Raw genomic sequence first — 17,009 nt, 5'->3', positions numbered from 1 at the left:
TGACAAAACCAGGCCTGACAGAAGTGACAGGTTATACAAGATTAGAAATGTTTTCATGTATCTCAAACAAAAGTTCAGGATATACTTTTATCCATTCAAGAATCTTGTAATTGACGAGTCTTTGATTTTGTTCAAAGGTAGACTGTCATTCAAGCAGTATATACCGAGCAAGAGGAACCGCTTTGGTATAAAATTGTTTGTACTCTGTGATTGTGACAGTGGCCTGGTGTTGGATATTGTTGTATACACGGGTAGTAAAACATTGAAAGATACCAAGATGTTATTGGGTATCTCAGGTGACGTAGTGAGAAACATGATGGCACCTTATCTTGGTAAGGGCCATACATTATATACCGATAACTGGTACACAAGCCCATTACTCAGTGATTTCATGCGAGTGAACAAGACAGATGTGTGTGGCACAGTGCGTTCTAATCGTAAACATATGCCCAGGCTCAACGCAGGTGTTCGTGGTGATGACGTGCAGGTGTTTACTGCCAATGACATCATGGCATTACGGTGGCATGACAAACGAGATGTCACATTGTTGACAACCATTCACCGTAATGAAATGCAAGACAGTGGCAAAGTTGATCGAGTGACTAATGAACGTATTCGAAAACCAGTGTCAGTGATTGATTATACACAAAACATGCACTTGGTCGACAAGTGTGACATGCAGATTGGTTTTGTTGACTGTGTTCGTAAGAGTTACAAGTGGTACATGAAACTTTTCTTCCATCTCATGGACTTTTCAATGCTGAATGCATATAATATGTACCAAATAAAGACTGGTAACAGACCACCGTATGGTGAATTTTGTTTGTCTGTTGTCAGACAACTCATAATGAAGTACCAGGTAACAACACCTGCAATACAACATGGTCCTCGAATTCATCACAATATACCCAAGCGTTTGAGGAGAGAAGGTGATCATTTCATAATACAGCTTCCTTCAACTCAGAAGAAATTTGCTCAGAAGAGATGCATTGTCTGTGCACAAACAAAACGATGGCAACAAAGATGCAAAGACACTCGGTTTATGTGTGAGGAATGTAAGGTGCCTCTGTGCATGGTGCCTTGTTTCAAGGAGTTCCACAAGCTCCAGCAGTTCTAAAACCATGTCCAGTGATTGTAAATATGTAAATATATGATAGAACATTAGTATTATACAATATTTGTGCATGTTTATTGTAATAAACAACAGTGGTAAACAATAATATGATAATAACTTTAGTGCGGTTATTGTGTTCAATACAGTGAGTTTATATATATATACATTATATACAGTATTGGTCTCTCAGGCCCCAAATGTTATAGAATAGAAAAAAATTGGAAAAGAAAAGAAAAAACAACTAAAACCACAAAATAATGTAATGCGTGTATGTGGAATTCGTCGATGTTGCCGCCACCACATAATTTTTTACAAACTTCTTGGCACTGTATCTCGGTAAAAGAACTGATCAGATTTTTATTTTTTTTGTTTTATTACCTTCACAAAAATATGCTCTTTAATTCTGTAAGAAAAAATAATTTTTTTTTTTTCAAAATTTCTTGGACACTGGAGCACCACTTCAGATTTTGGCCTTGGACCCTGAAAGGGTTAAAACACAATGGGTTGCAACTGTAATTCTTTTATTTAATGGTGGTGATATAGAAGACTTAAGAGTGTTGCTGAGCTGGTGTGTTCTTATTAACTACTGACTGATCATCAACATAATTAGTTCTATCTTTCCAGTTTGGTTTCTGTGAAACTAATGTAGTAGAGGAACTTGTTTGTGTGTAATCTTTTGTTTCTCCTGTGTCAACAAATTTATTCCTTATTCCATAAGACTCGGGAGTTCTTGAAATGCTCTTATTTATACATGAAGATCCATTCATTTCAGCATTAATAAATGGTGTATCACTGCTTTCTTCTGTACCATTTTCTGTTCTACAGTTTGTTTCTTTTAACACCTTCAAGATGTTGGGAGTGTCTTTACCAAAATCATTTTTAATTTTATTTTCTATCAGCAGTTGTAGGTCAGGTGTTTCCGCAGATGAGCTTAACTTTGTCTTTCCCGAGAGATTTTGTCTTGTTCCTTTAGAAGCATCATTATTTTCGTCTGTCTTCCTTGTTTCATTAACTAATATGTTTACGACACTTGCTTCCAGGGTATGATCTTGGGGTGTATCACTTAAAACATTTTCTTCCATAATATGCTTTCCAGTTCCCCGAATTTCTCTGCTTTCACTAAAGTGAGCCAAGAGAGGTGGAATAGTTTCTGTTTCCCTATAGGCACTATTGCTGGACTCAACTTTATTACCCAAGACTAAATGCCCAATTATACCAGCTGATGGTACACTGTAATTTTTAATGTTACATTTATTACTTGATGTTTCCTTTTTTGACTCAATATTTATCTGCTTTTCATCAACATTCTCCTCTGTCAGAAATTTCTGAGCCTTTATTAAAGCACTTTGGCTAACATGCATTTTGTTACCACCAGCTGTTGAAAAGCCTTCAAATTTCATTATGGATTTCTTACTACAGGTAAATTCCTGTGTGAAAATACTCACTTCTCTCACATCAGATGCTAGCACTTCTTCACTAAGAATTTGTTTAGCTTTACAAAGAGCTTCCTTGCTTACAAGAACTTGCTTACCTCGGCCGGTTGCAAAACTTGGAACTGCATATAATGGATCTGAATTGAGACTAATTTTAGTACATTCTGGTTTAGAAAATCCAAATGGTTCAGGTTCATCCCAAGTGTTATTAAGTGGTTTATTTATCTGTTTTGTTAGCGATGACATGGCATTCCCAACTGCACTGGTGTTATTCAAATCATGTGTGTTTTCCTCTGCTTGGTTAGCAGAAACGTTTGCCTCCTTTCCCAAGGTTTCATTTCTGCTGCTTAAAATTAATTCTGTTTTCTCATCTGGATAGAGAATAACATTACCAGCTCCTATTTCATTACGGTTACTTTCATCCCAGAGTTTATTGGCTCTAACAAGAGCTGTTTCATTTACTGATATTCTTCTTCCACCTGCTGTTTTAAAACTGGGTAAATTTTTCTCTTCTGTTTGTTGGTGTCTTTCATCAGAGTCATTAACATGATCTGTGTTAGTAGCTTCATGTGAAATACATGCAACACAGTCTTGATCTGAATGAGACACTGGAGAACTGTCATTTTTTAATTTGGGCTTCATATTGCTTCTTATGCTTTTTTCTAACACAACATCATCAACTAGATCAGAGTACACACAGCTCAAATTTTCAGCTTCTAATAAACAACTGCCAAATTTTGTATCTTGACCTTCACTGTTTTTGAACTTGGGTGAAGTGCTATTATACCCACTTTTCCCAGTTCCTCCTTTCACATTTAAATTTCCTTCTGAACACACTGAAATCTGCTTCTCAATTCTGACAGTAGGCTTAGTACAACAAATTTTGCCACATTCTTGTAACTTCAATAAGTCGTGTAGATTACTTCTGTGTCTAGGATTCCTATCTCTGTTTATAGTAAGATGATTTTCTTCATGATCATCATCCCTATTATTTTCCTCCCACAGTAACTGAGCCTTCTTTAAAGCCTCACTGCTAATATTAACTTTATATCCTGAAGCAGTAGAAAAGCCTTGAAATTCACCCTTACTTAATTTTTCATTAAGTGCACTAATAGGCTCATTTTTATTAACTAAAGGGCTAGAGTGATGGATATTATTTCTTACTGCATCTGATATTTTAGAATCTAAATTATCTTTAGATTTGTCAGGGCAAACTTCAAAAGACCTACTTGGCAAAGATTCATTTTGAACTTGTATAATACCTCTATCCCTTGTCAAGCCATCATACACACTTTCTGAAACATTTCTTAAGGTTTGGTTTAAACATTTGGAATATTCTGTAACATTTACTTCAACATTCTCTGCATTAAACACTGTAGCACAATTTTCCTCTTTCCACAAATTCTTTGCTTTCTCCAAGGCTGCTGGGTTGACTGTCACTCTTGAACCTCTAGCAGTCATGAAGCCACATACTACAGGAAAGTTTGTGTTCATGGATTGTAAAGCTATGACCTGATGATTCTCATCATTTGCATTCACTCTATCAAGGGAGTCACAAGGAATATATTCATTGTTAGGGGTTCTAAAAACATCTTTTGATGATTTATCACATGAAGACTCCTCCAACAACTCCTTTGCATGCTCCAAGGCTTCTTTGCTCAGTTTCATTTGCTTTCCTTGGCCAGTATAAAAACCAGACATCTTTTTATCCCAGCCATCATTTACATGCCTCTCACCACTCTCTACAGTACATTTGCTACTTGTAGCACCAATAACTTGAAGGCTGGCTTCACAGGAATGTTTTGTTTTATCAGTCTTCCTGGTATCTCTGTCACCCATTACTGGAACACACGAGTTTATGTCTAACTCTGAAAAGTAAACATCATTAAGGCTGTCATCCATGATCTGACTAGACCCTACCTGCATTAAAACCTGCTGTGAAATCAGGTGATCATTCTTTAGATGCACATCATTATGTGATGAAACAGGTGAAGCGCACTCTTTAGTTAGCTCTCTCTGAGGCACAACCTGAAGCTCAGAAATGAGCGTACGAGTTTCTTCGCCCTTCTTCTGTTTATCATCAAACATTTTAGTCAAATCTTCAGAGATTTTGTTAGTATCATGAATGTTAATGGTAAGGTCTGTATTTTTGGTGAATCTTTCCTCTATGAATTTTTCACATGGTTCCTCAAATGAGTGATCCAATTTAAGCACAGATTTATTACTTACAGCATTCCTGGCACCCAGTGAGGTAACAGACAATATTCTTGAACTACTTTGCTGGTTTTCAACTTTTTCCTGGTTTAGAGGCACCTCTTGGTTTCCAGAACTTGATGAATTCTCTTTTTCCTTGCCTAAATGAGAATACGTCTTCTCGTTTAATAAAGGAATAACATTAGTTTCAAATCTTGCATCTTTCTCAAGGCTTGTAAGAGAAAGGAAATTCTGCTGTTTATTAGCAATATTATGAATGTCAGTCAAAAGTTTTAGTGGTGACTTTCCTGTATTAGATTTGACTGTTTTAGAAGTTGGCATTTCAGATTCTAACAATGAGTTTTTAGTCCTTCCAATCAGCCCAATTGTTTCTGTGTATTTCATTTTCAGTTTCTCATAACTTTCTTCTGATTTTGAAGGATACGAAAACTTCCCGGAATATTTTTTCTTACGTAAAGCAAATTTATTCAAAATGCTTTTAGTCTGTAAGGGTTCTGAAGGCATTGGTAATGTTTCTGTTACACTTTCAGTTGAATCACTGAGAGTACATGCATGATTTGAGTCAGGATAATTGCTAGGTATTTTTTTAAATAGAGGTGATGAAAGTGATCCGTGGGACGTGTGTACTGTAATAGACAGCCCAGATTTTTCAGGTGCTGCTTTCAATTCTGAGATGAACTGTTCGTTATCTGTACATTTATTTTTTGCCATACAATTTTCCTTTAATTCACTGACTTTTTTCTCTGCCTTTTCATTTATAATTTTTGTACTTGATCTATTTCTCTCATTTTCATTTTGTTGTGGTGGAGATTTTTTGCTGGTGGGATTATCAATATTTAGAGGATGATTTACATTTTTATTATCTCTGTTATTCAAACCTGGCTCTGGATTCCTTATTTCTTTTATATTTCTAGTACTGAAGAGCTGTTCCTCACCATCTGGATTCTTTATATTTGTATCACTGTTCACAATTTTTACCTTTTGGGTATTAGAAGCATTTAGGTCTTTCAAAAGCTTCTGTCTTGCATCACTATTTATGACCTCAACACTCTTCCTACAATTCACCTTTTTAACAGGTGAACAAATCAGATCAAATGGCTTCTGACTTAGTTTACCTGAATCTTCTGCAGCATCCAACTCCCCCAACATACCCAGGTCATCAGTGTGCTCACGCTCTATTACGTTCACATTTCTCTCAGGGGTCTGCATCACTTGAGTTATCTGAGCCTTCTCATAGTGCTCTAAAAGTTCTGGTAAATCATCAGAAAGTACCAAATGCCGAGGCAATAAAGAGGTTTTTGACTGTGGTGTTACTGACACTGGTGTACTTGTTCTCTCAGGCCTTTTAGCATTACATATTTTTCCAACTTCTGGTGTAGTGTCCAGGGGGTATTTATTATCCATTTCACAAGGTATTTTGTCCCTTATTTTATCTTCAGTACAACTGGCTTTTTGATAGTTATCATCTTCTACAGATTCCATATCACTTCTATCAAGGATTACATTGAAACCTTGTGTTTCACTATCCAGAAGCTTCTCTTTACTTTCATTATCTACCTTCTTAGTTAATGTGTCAGTCAACCTGTTAATGAACACAGGTATAGGAGAGAGACATTTGATGATACCAAGACTAGGATTATACTCATCACTTGTGGAAGGACTATTGACTGCTGCTGTACACGGACTGAACAGTGAACGAACCATCACCTGCAAGTATGTTACAGATTACAATCAAATATACAATAATAAAAAACCTATTTACAAAGTCATTATCTAATATGAAACATTAACAACCTAATAATGTAAGAACCTTAATCAATATACTATGAGACACTAACTATTTTTATACCGGAAAAGGCTAAATTAGCACATATTAATTATACACCTATAGATCTAATATTCCTAGGTAGTAGGTTGGTAGACAGCAACCGCCCAGGGAGGTACTACCATCCTGCCAAGTGAGTGTAAAACGAAAGCCTGTAATTGTTTTCCATGATGGTAGGATTGCTGGTGTCCATTTTTCTGTCTCATAAACATGCAAGATTTTAGGTACGTCTTGCTACTTCTACTTACACTTAGGTCACACTACACATACATATACAAGCATATATATACATACCCCTCTGGGTTTTCTTCTATTTTCTTTCTAGTTCTTGTTCTTGTTTATTTCCTCTTATCTCCATGGAGAAGTGGAACAGAATTCTTCCTCCGTAAGCCAGGCGTGTCATAAGAGGTGACTAAAATGCTGGGAGCAAGGGGCTAGTAACCCCTTCTCCTGTATAAATTACTAAATTTAAAGATAGAAACTTTCGTTTTTCTTTTTGGGCCACCCTGCCTTGGTGGGATACGGCCGGTGTGTTGAAAGAAGAAGAAGATCTAACATTGTAGGAAGTAGGTTGGTAGACAGTAACCACCCAGGGAGGTACTACAGTCCTACCAAGTGAGTGTAAAACGGAAACCTGTAATTGTTTTACATGATGGTAGGATTGCTGGTGTCTTTTTTGTCTAATAAACATGCAAGATTTCAGGTACATCTTGCTACTTCTACTTACATTTAGGTCACACTACACATACATGTGCAAGCATATATACTTTCATCATCATTCAACACTTTCACCACACTCACACATTATCACTGCTTTTGCAGAGGTGCTCAGAATATAACAGTTTAGAAGCATATATGTATAGAGATACACAACATATCCCTCCAAACTGCATACATGTGCAAGCATATATATATACACACCCCTCTGGGTTTTCTTCTATTTTCTTTCTAGTTCTTGTTCTTGTTCATTTCCTCTTATCTCCATGAGGAAGTGGAACAGAATTCTTCCTCCGTAAGCCATGCGTGTTGTAAGAGGCAACTAAAATGCCGGGAGCAAGGGGCTAGGAACCCCTTCTCCTGTATAAATTACTAAATTTAAAGAGAGAAACTTTCGTTTTTCTTTTTGGGCCACCCTGCCTTGGTGGGATACGGCAGGTTTGTTGAAAGAAAGAAAGATCTAATATTATTAACAAATTTAAAAAGAAAAACTTTCGTTTTTCTTTTTACCCCACACTGCCTCAGTGGGAAATGGCTGATTAGTTGAGAAAAAAGAAAATCTATTTTTTCCCATATTCAAATCTAAAGGCATTCTGAGTGTCCAAAACAGAGTACAGAGCTACTTCCAAATTCAAGAAAAATATATTCGTAGAGATCCCCAAAAACCCAGAAACTATAAATCACGAACTGATTAAAAAAGAGGAGGTAGATACAGTTGCAATATGAAGGACAAGAGATATAAGGGTGAGCATTTATGGATTTGGAAAAGGCGCATGACAGGGTGGATAGGGGGGCAATGTGGCAGATGTTGCAAGTGTATGGTGTAGGAGGTAGGTTACTGAAAGCAGTGAAGAGTTTTTACGAGGATAGTGAGGCTCAAGTTAGAGTATGTAGGAAAGAGGGAAATTATTTCCCAGTAAAAGTAGGCCTTAGACAAGGATGTGTGATGTCACCGTGGTTGTTTAATATATTTATAGATGGGGTTGTAAGAGAAGTAAATGCGAGGGTCTTGGCAAGAGGCGTGGAGTTAAAAGATAAAGATTCACACATAAAGTGGGAGTTGTCACAGTTGCTCTTTGCTGATGACACTGTGCTCTTGGGAGATTCTGAAGAGAAGTTGCAGAGATTGGTGGATGAATTTGGAAGGGTGTGCAAAAGAAGAAAATTAAAGGTAAATACAGGAAAGAGTAAGGTTATGAGGATAACAAAAAGATTAGGTGATGAAAGATTGAATATCAGATTGGAGGGAGAGAGTATGGAGGAGGTGAATGTATTCAGATATTTGGGAGTGGACGTGTCAGCGGATGAGTCTATGAAAGATGAGGTGAATCATAGAATTGATGAGGGGAAAAGAGTGAGTGGTGCACTTAGGAGTCTGTGGAGACAAAGAACTTTGTCCTTGGAGGCAAAGAGGGGAATGTATGAGAGTATAGTTTTACCAACGCTCTTATATGGGTGTGAAGCATGGGTGATGAATGTTGCAGCGAGGAGAAGGCTGGAGGCAGTGGAGATGTCATGTCTGAGGGCAATGTGTGGTGTGAATATAATGCAGAGAATTCGTAGTTTGGAAGTTAGGAGGAGGTGCGGGATTACCAAAACTGTTGTCCAGAGGGCTGAGGAAGGGTTGTTGAGGTGGTTCGGACATGTAGAGAGAATGGAGCGAAACAGAATGACTTCAAGAGTGTATCAGTCTGTAGTGGAAGGAAGGCGGGGTAGGGGTCGGCCTAGGAAAGGTTGGAGAGAGGGGGTAAAGGAGGTTTTGTGTGCGAGGGGCTTGGATTTCCAGCAGGCATGCGTGAGCGTGTTTGATAGGAGTGAATGGAGACAAATGGTTTTTAATACTTGACGTGCTGTTGGAGTGTGAGCAAAGTAACATTTATGAAGGGGTTCAGGGAAACCGGCAGGCCGGACTTGAGTCCTGGAGATGGGAAGTACAGTGCCTGCACTCTGAAGGAGGGGTGTTAATGTTGCAGTTTAAAAACTGTAGTGTAAAGCACCCTTCTGGCAAGACAGTGATGGAGTGAATGATGGTGAAAGTTTTTCTTTTTCGGGCCACCCTGCCTTGGTGGGAATCGGCCAGTGTGATAATAAAATAAAATATAAGCAACTATTGGCAGAAAGGTGGGCTGGTGCAAGTATGAGTAATGGGGGGGGAAGGGTTGAAGAGGGTTGGCATAGTTTTAAAAATGCAGTATTAGAATGTGGGGCAGAAGTTTGTGGTTATAGGAGGGTGGGGGCAGGAGGAAAGAGGAGTGATTGGTGGAATGATGAAGTAAAGGGTGTGATAAAAGAGAAAAAGGTAGCTTATGAGAGGTTTTTACAAAGCAGAAGTGTTATACGAAGAGTAGAGTATATGGAGAGTAAAAGAAAGGTGAAGAGAGTGGTGAGAGTGCAAAAGGAGAGCAGATGATAGACTGGGAGAGGCACTGTCAAGAAATTTTAATGAAAATAAGAAAAAATTTTGGAGCAAGTTAAACAAGTTAAGAAAGCCTAGGGAACAAATGGATATGTCAGTTAAAAACAGAGTAGGAGACTTAGTAGATGGGTAGATGGAGGTATTGGGAAGATGGCAAGAATATTTTGAGGAACTTTTAAATGTTAATGAAGAAAGGGAGGCAGTAATTTCATGCACTGGCCAGGGAGGTATACCATCTTGTAGGAGTGAAGAAGAGATGGATGTGAGTGTGGGAGAGGTGCGTGAGGCATTACATAGCATGAAAGGGGGTAAAGCAACTGGAACTGATGGGATCATGACAGAAATGTTAAAAGCAGGGGGGTAAATAGTGTTGGAGTGGTTGGTATTTTTGTTTAATAAATGTATGAAAGAGGGGAAGGTACCTAGGGATCGGTGGAGAGCATGTATAGTCCCTTTATATAAAGGGAAGGGGGACAAAAGAGATTGTAAAAATTATAGAGGAATAAGTTTACTGAGTATACCAGGAAAAAGTGTACAGTAGGGTTATTACTGAAAGAATTAGAGGCAAGACAGAATGTAGGATTGCAGATGAGAAAGGAGGTTTTAGAGTGGGTAGGGGATGTGTAGATCAAGTGTTTACATTGAAGCATATAGGTAGGGAAGTTTTTATTGCATTTATTGATTTAGAAAAGGCATATGATAGAGTAGATAGGGGAGCAGATGTTGCAAGTATATGGAATAGGTGGTAAGTTACTAAATGCTGTAAAGAGCTTTTATGAGGATAGTGAGGCTCAGGTTAGGGTGTGTAGAAGAGAGGGAGAATTCTTCCCGGTAAAAGTAGGTCTTAGACAGGGATGTGTAATGTCACCGTGGTTGTTTAATATATTTATAGATGGAGTTGTAAAAGAAGTAAATGCTAGGGTGTTCGGGAGAGGGGTGGGATTAAATTATGGGGAATCAAATACAAAATGGGAATTGACACAGTTACTTTTTGCTGATGATACTGTGCTTATGGAGGATTCTAAAGAAAAATTGCAAAGGTTAGTGGATGAGTTTGGGAGTGTGTGTAAAGGTAGAAAGTTGAAAGTGAACACAGAAAAGAGTAATGTGATGAGGGTATCTGAGCACCTCTGCAAAAACAGTGATTATGTGTGAGGTGAAAGTGTTGAATGATGATGAAAGTATTTTCTTTTTGGGGATTTTCTTTCTTTATTGGGTCACCCTGCCTAGGTGGGAGACGGCCGACTTGTTAAAAAAAAAAAAAATGATGCTGAAATATGAGTAAAGTAATACTTATGAAGTGACTCAGGGAAACTGGTTAGCTGGAGGTGGGAAGTACATTGGGGTGGGGATGTTTCAGTCCAGAATGCCATCTGAACTGTGATGTTAGCATGCTTCTGGCAAGACAGAGATTGACTGATTGACAGTGAAAGTGTTTCCTCTTTCGGGCCACACTACCTAAGTGGGAGATGGCCAGTGTATTAAAGTCACTAAAACAAAGAAATTAAATCATGAACGTCTGTAGCAACATATGGCCTAGGCCTATTTTAATTAATGAATAAATATGTTTGGTAACAAGTAACTACTTACATTTTGTCTGAGTCCTTGCCTAGGATGAAGGGTGAGCCGCTCCAGAGTTGAAGGAGACACCTGCTGGGGAGGACCACCAGCCTGAGCACTTGGTGTAGCAAGGGCACTTGTCCAAGACACCAGAGAGTCATCTAGATTACCACCTAGGCTTGCAACAACATCTCCTGTAGTATTTACTATGCTAAAAATAAAAATGTAAGGTACATTAATATAAAAAAAAGCAAAATATCATTAAATGAAAAAAAGAAATTATGTTTAAAACACTTTATCCATAGTTTTATTTCCCTTGAGAGACCATGGGGCTGATTCTGGAATACAGATGAACTCTAGGACTCAAGTCTAGCTATCACTACCCTTCCCACTTCCAGGACTCAAGTCCAACTAATTATTATCTACAGTAATACACCTATGCATAAGTCTCTAAACAAAATTTTGAGTGATGCATCAAAGGCCTCTAAAGCTAGACACAAGTTTAAAATTTTACTGTACATGTTTTGCAGTAACTGTGCAGAAGTCCCCACTCAAGCAACAGCAGTTCAACACATAAAATTGCTGTATTTTACTAAATTGCAATTGCACTGACTTAATAAATACTTTACATACCTTCTGCCTGGTGAATAAATATCTGAGATAGGCACTGCTGGACTATATAATGATGATACACGAGACAGATCAGGGGTTTCAGTGTCACCTGCAATGATATATGGTAATGCTACTCACAATAATTAAGGTATTATTATGCTCATACTATACTAGTTAAACTTCCATAACTTAATCGCCTCTACTCACCCTGATCAAACACTGTTCTTATGTCTGCTGAATTCCTAAGCCCCTACATCTCTCAACACCTTCATTCCAACATTTCCTCAATGCTTTATACACCTAGATGGTCAAATCATCTCAACAACCCATCATCCATTCTCGGAAATATAACTGATCATGTACATACTTATCAAATATAATTTCAGTTATTAGAGTAAGATACTTTTTAAAACTATTTAAGTGCATAGTATCAAACATATATTATATTTACAGTTACCATCAATTCATTACCCTAATACCGAGGGCAACAGCTAGAAAAGTGACAAAAAAGCGAAAGAAAAGCTGTGAGCAAGGGAAAATTCCCGCCCTTCAACAAATTACACATCATCACCTTGTGCATCTGGTAGTATAGCGCGTACAATTCAGATGTACAGCAGCATGTTGTGGAGGGAGATTTATTGTGGCAAGATGTGGAGGGTGGTGCTGCAGGGGTCTGCAATGTGATCCAGTTTAGACCAGAGGCAAGAAAGGGTTTGGCCTTAATTGTGAGGCAAGTCTCCCAAATGGCTAGACTAAAGACTTGCTGTGACTGCCTACTATATTTAAGATGGACTTGTGCAATAACTTATCGTGTCTTATGTACTATCATTTCAAAAACTGCTACATTTAAAGGCAACTAAACATTTAATCTCAGCTATAGTAAGATGAGTAGCAAATATCCACTGATTGGTAAAGAATGTCATGGTGGCCCAAGAGAAAGAGGAAGATCACTGCTTTGGACATAAAACTGAATATTTTAAAGAGATTTTAAACAAAAGAAAAAGTTAATGAAATCTCCAAAGCTATCGGCCTATCTTCCACTCGATGTACTATCCATATGCAAATGGCTTAAGTGAAACATCATGCAGAGACAGTGACCCCCCTAAAGATACTAAGAAATTATCATAAGTGCTGCAGTGAATTAGTGAAAGGTATATATGGAAAAATGTTCAAGCGCATGGAAAGAATATCAAAATGGGCAAATATCACAATTGCATAGTGCTACCCACCTCCAGCTTTCTGCCTGCGTAATCCACAGTTTTACATCAAATTTTGCATTTATTTATCATTACCTTTAGCAATAGATTCTAAACCATTTTAGAAGATAATTTTGTTTTTTTAAATTGCAACACTGATGGGTCTTTTAATTTTGGACATCACAGCAGTTAAAGTATTAATGTTTCCTTCTTTGGATCCTCCTTAATTGATGGGAAATGACCAATATGCTGAAAAAGAAAAGAAAAAAAGTAGAGCCACAAGATCTTACCTTTACGTAACACAAGATGTTCACCTGGATCCATGAACATCGAAAATGGTGACCTTATTGGTGTGAACGTGGATGAATACCTGGGCTTCTTATTTTTCTCATAAATTTCCTCCTTTTCCACTTCCAAGTCATTTTGGTTATTTTGTGAGGCATTCTTCCTCTTTTGACTATTTTGTGGGGTACTCTGCTTTACTCTCTCCTGTAATGTTGGACTGACATGCAGTGTATTTTGTTTGTATACTCCAGCTAGTGCAAATTCATTATCGCTTTCCTGTTTTCCTAGTTCCTCTATTTGTTTGTCTCTCTCTGCAACATCATCCTGTATGCATCTTCCTGTATCATTTTTCTGCTGTTTGTTCCTAGCTTGTTTTCGGAGATACTGCAGCCAATCTTTTCGTGTTACACCAAGGTCTGTAAATAGAATATATTCATCTCAATGTGTGATATGCAATTATCAATGAGTAAAACTGTAAACCTGTGAAAGGCTTTGATCAAACAAACAAGATTATCATATAGCTAAGACCTACATCAGGAGAACTTTTCTTATCTCCTAACAAACAAAATCCATCTGCCTTTTAATATACTACAGATAACAGCTACACTGAGCTTGTTATCTTCATTCCTAACTTGAAATGAAAATACTTATTAAATTTTCCTTAATTAATAAAGATAATATGGTGTCCAATTAACTTATAACTGTACAAGTTACAAGTGGTTCATAGCTCAGTAGTAACACGTCAGTCTTACAACATACGGACCCAAGTTTGATCCTGGGGTGGTCAGAAAAAATGGACATAATTCTTTACACACGTTGCCCCTGTTTCCCTAGAAGCAAACAAGTACCTGGGTATTAATTATTTGTTGTGGGTGACATCCTGGGGTGGTGATAGCACAGTGTAAGTCATATGTGCAACTTATGGGAATTTTTATCTGGCAATAAAGATACCCATCTGCTGCATATATGACTTAGTCATCAACTTCTTGTTATTGTATGCAACAAATAATATAGTACAGTACAGTATGGCTTAAATCAAGCTTTAAAATAAGATGAGGCAGAATAACAGCTCTGCTTGTAAATACTATGGCTACAAAAATTAAAAAGCACTATATACATTAATAACAAAGCAGATAAATCTTCCTGCTAACAAGTGATCTGCATCAGTAACCTTATTAAGTAAGTTTTTCACAGGTTGGAACAAGTTTTAAAAATAAGATATTAAATTTTATGCAGCATTAGTAGTTAAATATATAACTGGCATAACACATATGTACCAATTTTTAAATAAAGTAATAATAATCTTTAATGTAGATGAAAGAAGCAGAGCAATTTAAATGTTCATAACAGTAGGTGCAAGAAGCCAGGGAATTAACTCTAATCCAAAATGTTAAGTGTTTGAAGCTTGAAATGGAAATTTTTTTCAATTATAGTATATTATCTCCATTGTGTCTACACATGCCCAAGAAGCCAATCTATCGTTTCAGCAATTTTAATAGTGAGGATTTTTTGCACTTGCATAACGGTTTCATCATTATGCAAAATGCAATTTATTCTTACCCTTTTTCTGCACCTGCTTGTACCAGGAGTACACACCTAGTGACACATTAGTTTCCATGGCTAGACATACATCCTGAATTATGCACTTCACTTCACTGTAACAGAATAAAACAAAAAATATAGATAGGTTGCTTGTACAGTATTTAAAAAATAATGACTAAGTTGTATCTAATCTCAATATTAGCCAATATTTCTTAAGTTCGGGTTTTGCTTTGTTTTTTGTGGTAACTAATTAGAGGGAATGCCCTCTAAACATTTTATCAGACATGTATGACAGGTACAGCATAAGACATAAAAATATGATAAAAAAAAATTATATCAGTTAAATTCAGTTGATTTTAATGACAAAATTATGAATTACTATTTTGGATGCAGTCAGCACATAGTTATAGGCATACACAGTTTTAAGAATAGTTACAGTAAACCCTCAATATAACAAGCCCCAATATAACAGACTGAAAATTATGGGCAAATATCCCCTACGTTAATTGTACTTTTAAATCCTTTATTTTTAATGTTTATTAAAGTATATCTGTAAAATTATGTGTACAGTACAGTACTATATTAAGTACAGTATATAGTACAGGACTTCTGTGCATTTAATTGCAGTTGTGGCCAGCAGAGGCATGGCAAGGAGCCAAGAATCGACTCCTGCAACTGCAAATAGGTGTGTATATTGGCGATAAATGATGATTTAACATGAGATAATCCATCAAAACATGCATTTTGCTCCTCTCTCTTTATACTTTATTTAAGCACTTATGTACTGTTTGTTATTTATACATATCCAGCAAATATTAATGTAATTATAGAAATCCAATCCTTAACTAAGTTTGACCATAAATTTGGCCAAAAAATGTCCAATGTTAAGTTGGTTTTGTCATGGACATTTTGCACTGTACAAATCTAAGGAATGTAACTTAATAAAACCCAACCTAACTCAGCTTAAAATAACCTATTGAAACTTAAACCTTATTCATCCAGTAGTAGAAATGTGACTGGCATGCCTCTTTTTACACTCACGGTGATTGAACCGAGAGTATCAATACTAACTGTTAACTGACACTGACATGCTGAATGTCCCAAAATAAATTAATTGTTATTATTAATATCTCCCAGGATAACAATTTGCACACATCACACATGTAGCAGAAATGACAAATTCGTATGGGTCCTGTGGCCACAGGGTGTCCCATGGCCTGGTAGGCAGCACTCCTGCCTCACACACCGAGTGTTCATGGTTTGATCTCCATCACGGGTAGAAAAACCGGGCATGTTTCCTTATACCTTCTGTCCCTGTTCACCTAGCATTAAGTAGGTACCTGGGTGGTAGTCGACTGGTGTGGGCTGCATGCTGGGGGACAAGATTGAAGGACTTCAATGGAAATCAGACACACAGTCCTCGATGATGCACCAACTTCCTTGGGTTATCCTGGGTAGCTAACCCTCTGGGGTTAAAAATCCAAACAAAATGTTATCACATACAGTGCCTGGAGTAATATGAGCTAATTAGGTTCCATCCAATGAAGGGAAGATGAGCTCTAATTCCATGGATCAAGAGCACCTCACAAGTTTCAAGGAACCTCCCATGGGAGGATAATTTGCACAGGAAATAGCAATATGTGCAAGAGTAAATCCCGGTGGCCTGGTGGCTAAAGCTCCCGCTTCACACACGGAGGGCCCGGGTTCGATTCCCGGCGGGTGGAAACATTTCGACACGTTTCCTTACACCTGTTGTCCTGTTCACCTAGCAGCAAATAGGTACCCGGGTGTTAGTCGACTGGTGTGGGTCGCATCCTGGGGGACAAGATTAAGGACCCCAATGGAAATAAGTTAGACAGTCCTCGATGATGCACTGACTTTCTTGGGTTATCCTGAGTGGCTAACCCTCCGGGGTTAAAAATCCGAATCTCCATATTAGACACTACTTACTAAAATTCTGAACTGGCAATAAGTCCACTATGTATATTATTATTATTATAATCAAGGGGGAAGCGCTAAACCCGGAGGATTATACAGCACCTGGGGGGGGGATGTGGAAGGCATTCAGGCTTAATTCGGGGAACTGGAGCACAGA

General features: G+C 37.6%; 1 protein-coding gene across 2 annotated transcripts; it reads right to left on the bottom strand.

The window, feature by feature from the left end:
* Positions 1-1,356: 1,356 nt before the first annotated feature.
* Positions 1,357-15,596, bottom strand: LOC128698418 (breast cancer type 2 susceptibility protein homolog). 2 transcript variants are annotated; one of them, XM_070081949.1, is made up of 6 exons: positions 14,933-15,596; positions 13,423-13,788; positions 13,378-13,392; positions 11,913-12,000; positions 11,310-11,490; positions 1,357-6,468 (listed from the first exon to the last, which is right to left on the bottom strand). In XM_070081949.1, the coding sequence occupies exons 1-6, from the start codon at positions 14,988-14,990 to the stop codon at positions 1,663-1,665; spliced, it is 5,514 nt and encodes a 1,837-aa protein (XP_069938050.1). In that variant the 5' UTR covers positions 14,991-15,596; the 3' UTR covers positions 1,357-1,662. The 2 variants fall into 2 exon arrangements, with proteins under 2 accessions (XP_069938050.1, XP_069938049.1); XM_070081948.1 differs by having other exon boundaries at positions 13,378-13,788.
* Positions 15,597-17,009: the final 1,413 nt, after the last annotated feature.

The sequence above is a fragment of the Cherax quadricarinatus genome, unplaced genomic scaffold (genome assembly GCF_038502225.1).
Source record: "Cherax quadricarinatus isolate ZL_2023a unplaced genomic scaffold, ASM3850222v1 Contig5264, whole genome shotgun sequence".
NCBI classification, from domain to species: Eukaryota; Metazoa; Arthropoda; class Malacostraca; order Decapoda; family Parastacidae; genus Cherax; species Cherax quadricarinatus.
This window is presented reverse-complemented; position numbering and strand designations above follow the sequence as displayed.

Coding starts and splice junctions, on each gene's coding strand:
- LOC128698418 (XM_070081948.1), bottom strand. CDS start 14,990: ATGGAAACTAATGTGTCACTAGGTGTGTACTCCTGGTACAAGCAGGTG. Junction 13,789..14,932: donor CAAGCAGGTGCAGAAAAAGG/GTAAGAATAAAT, acceptor TTCTATTTACAG/ACCTTGGTGTAACACGAAAA. Junction 6,469..11,309: donor GGCAAGGACTCAGACAAAAT/GTAAGTAGTTAC, acceptor ACATACTTGCAG/GTGATGGTTCGTTCACTGTT.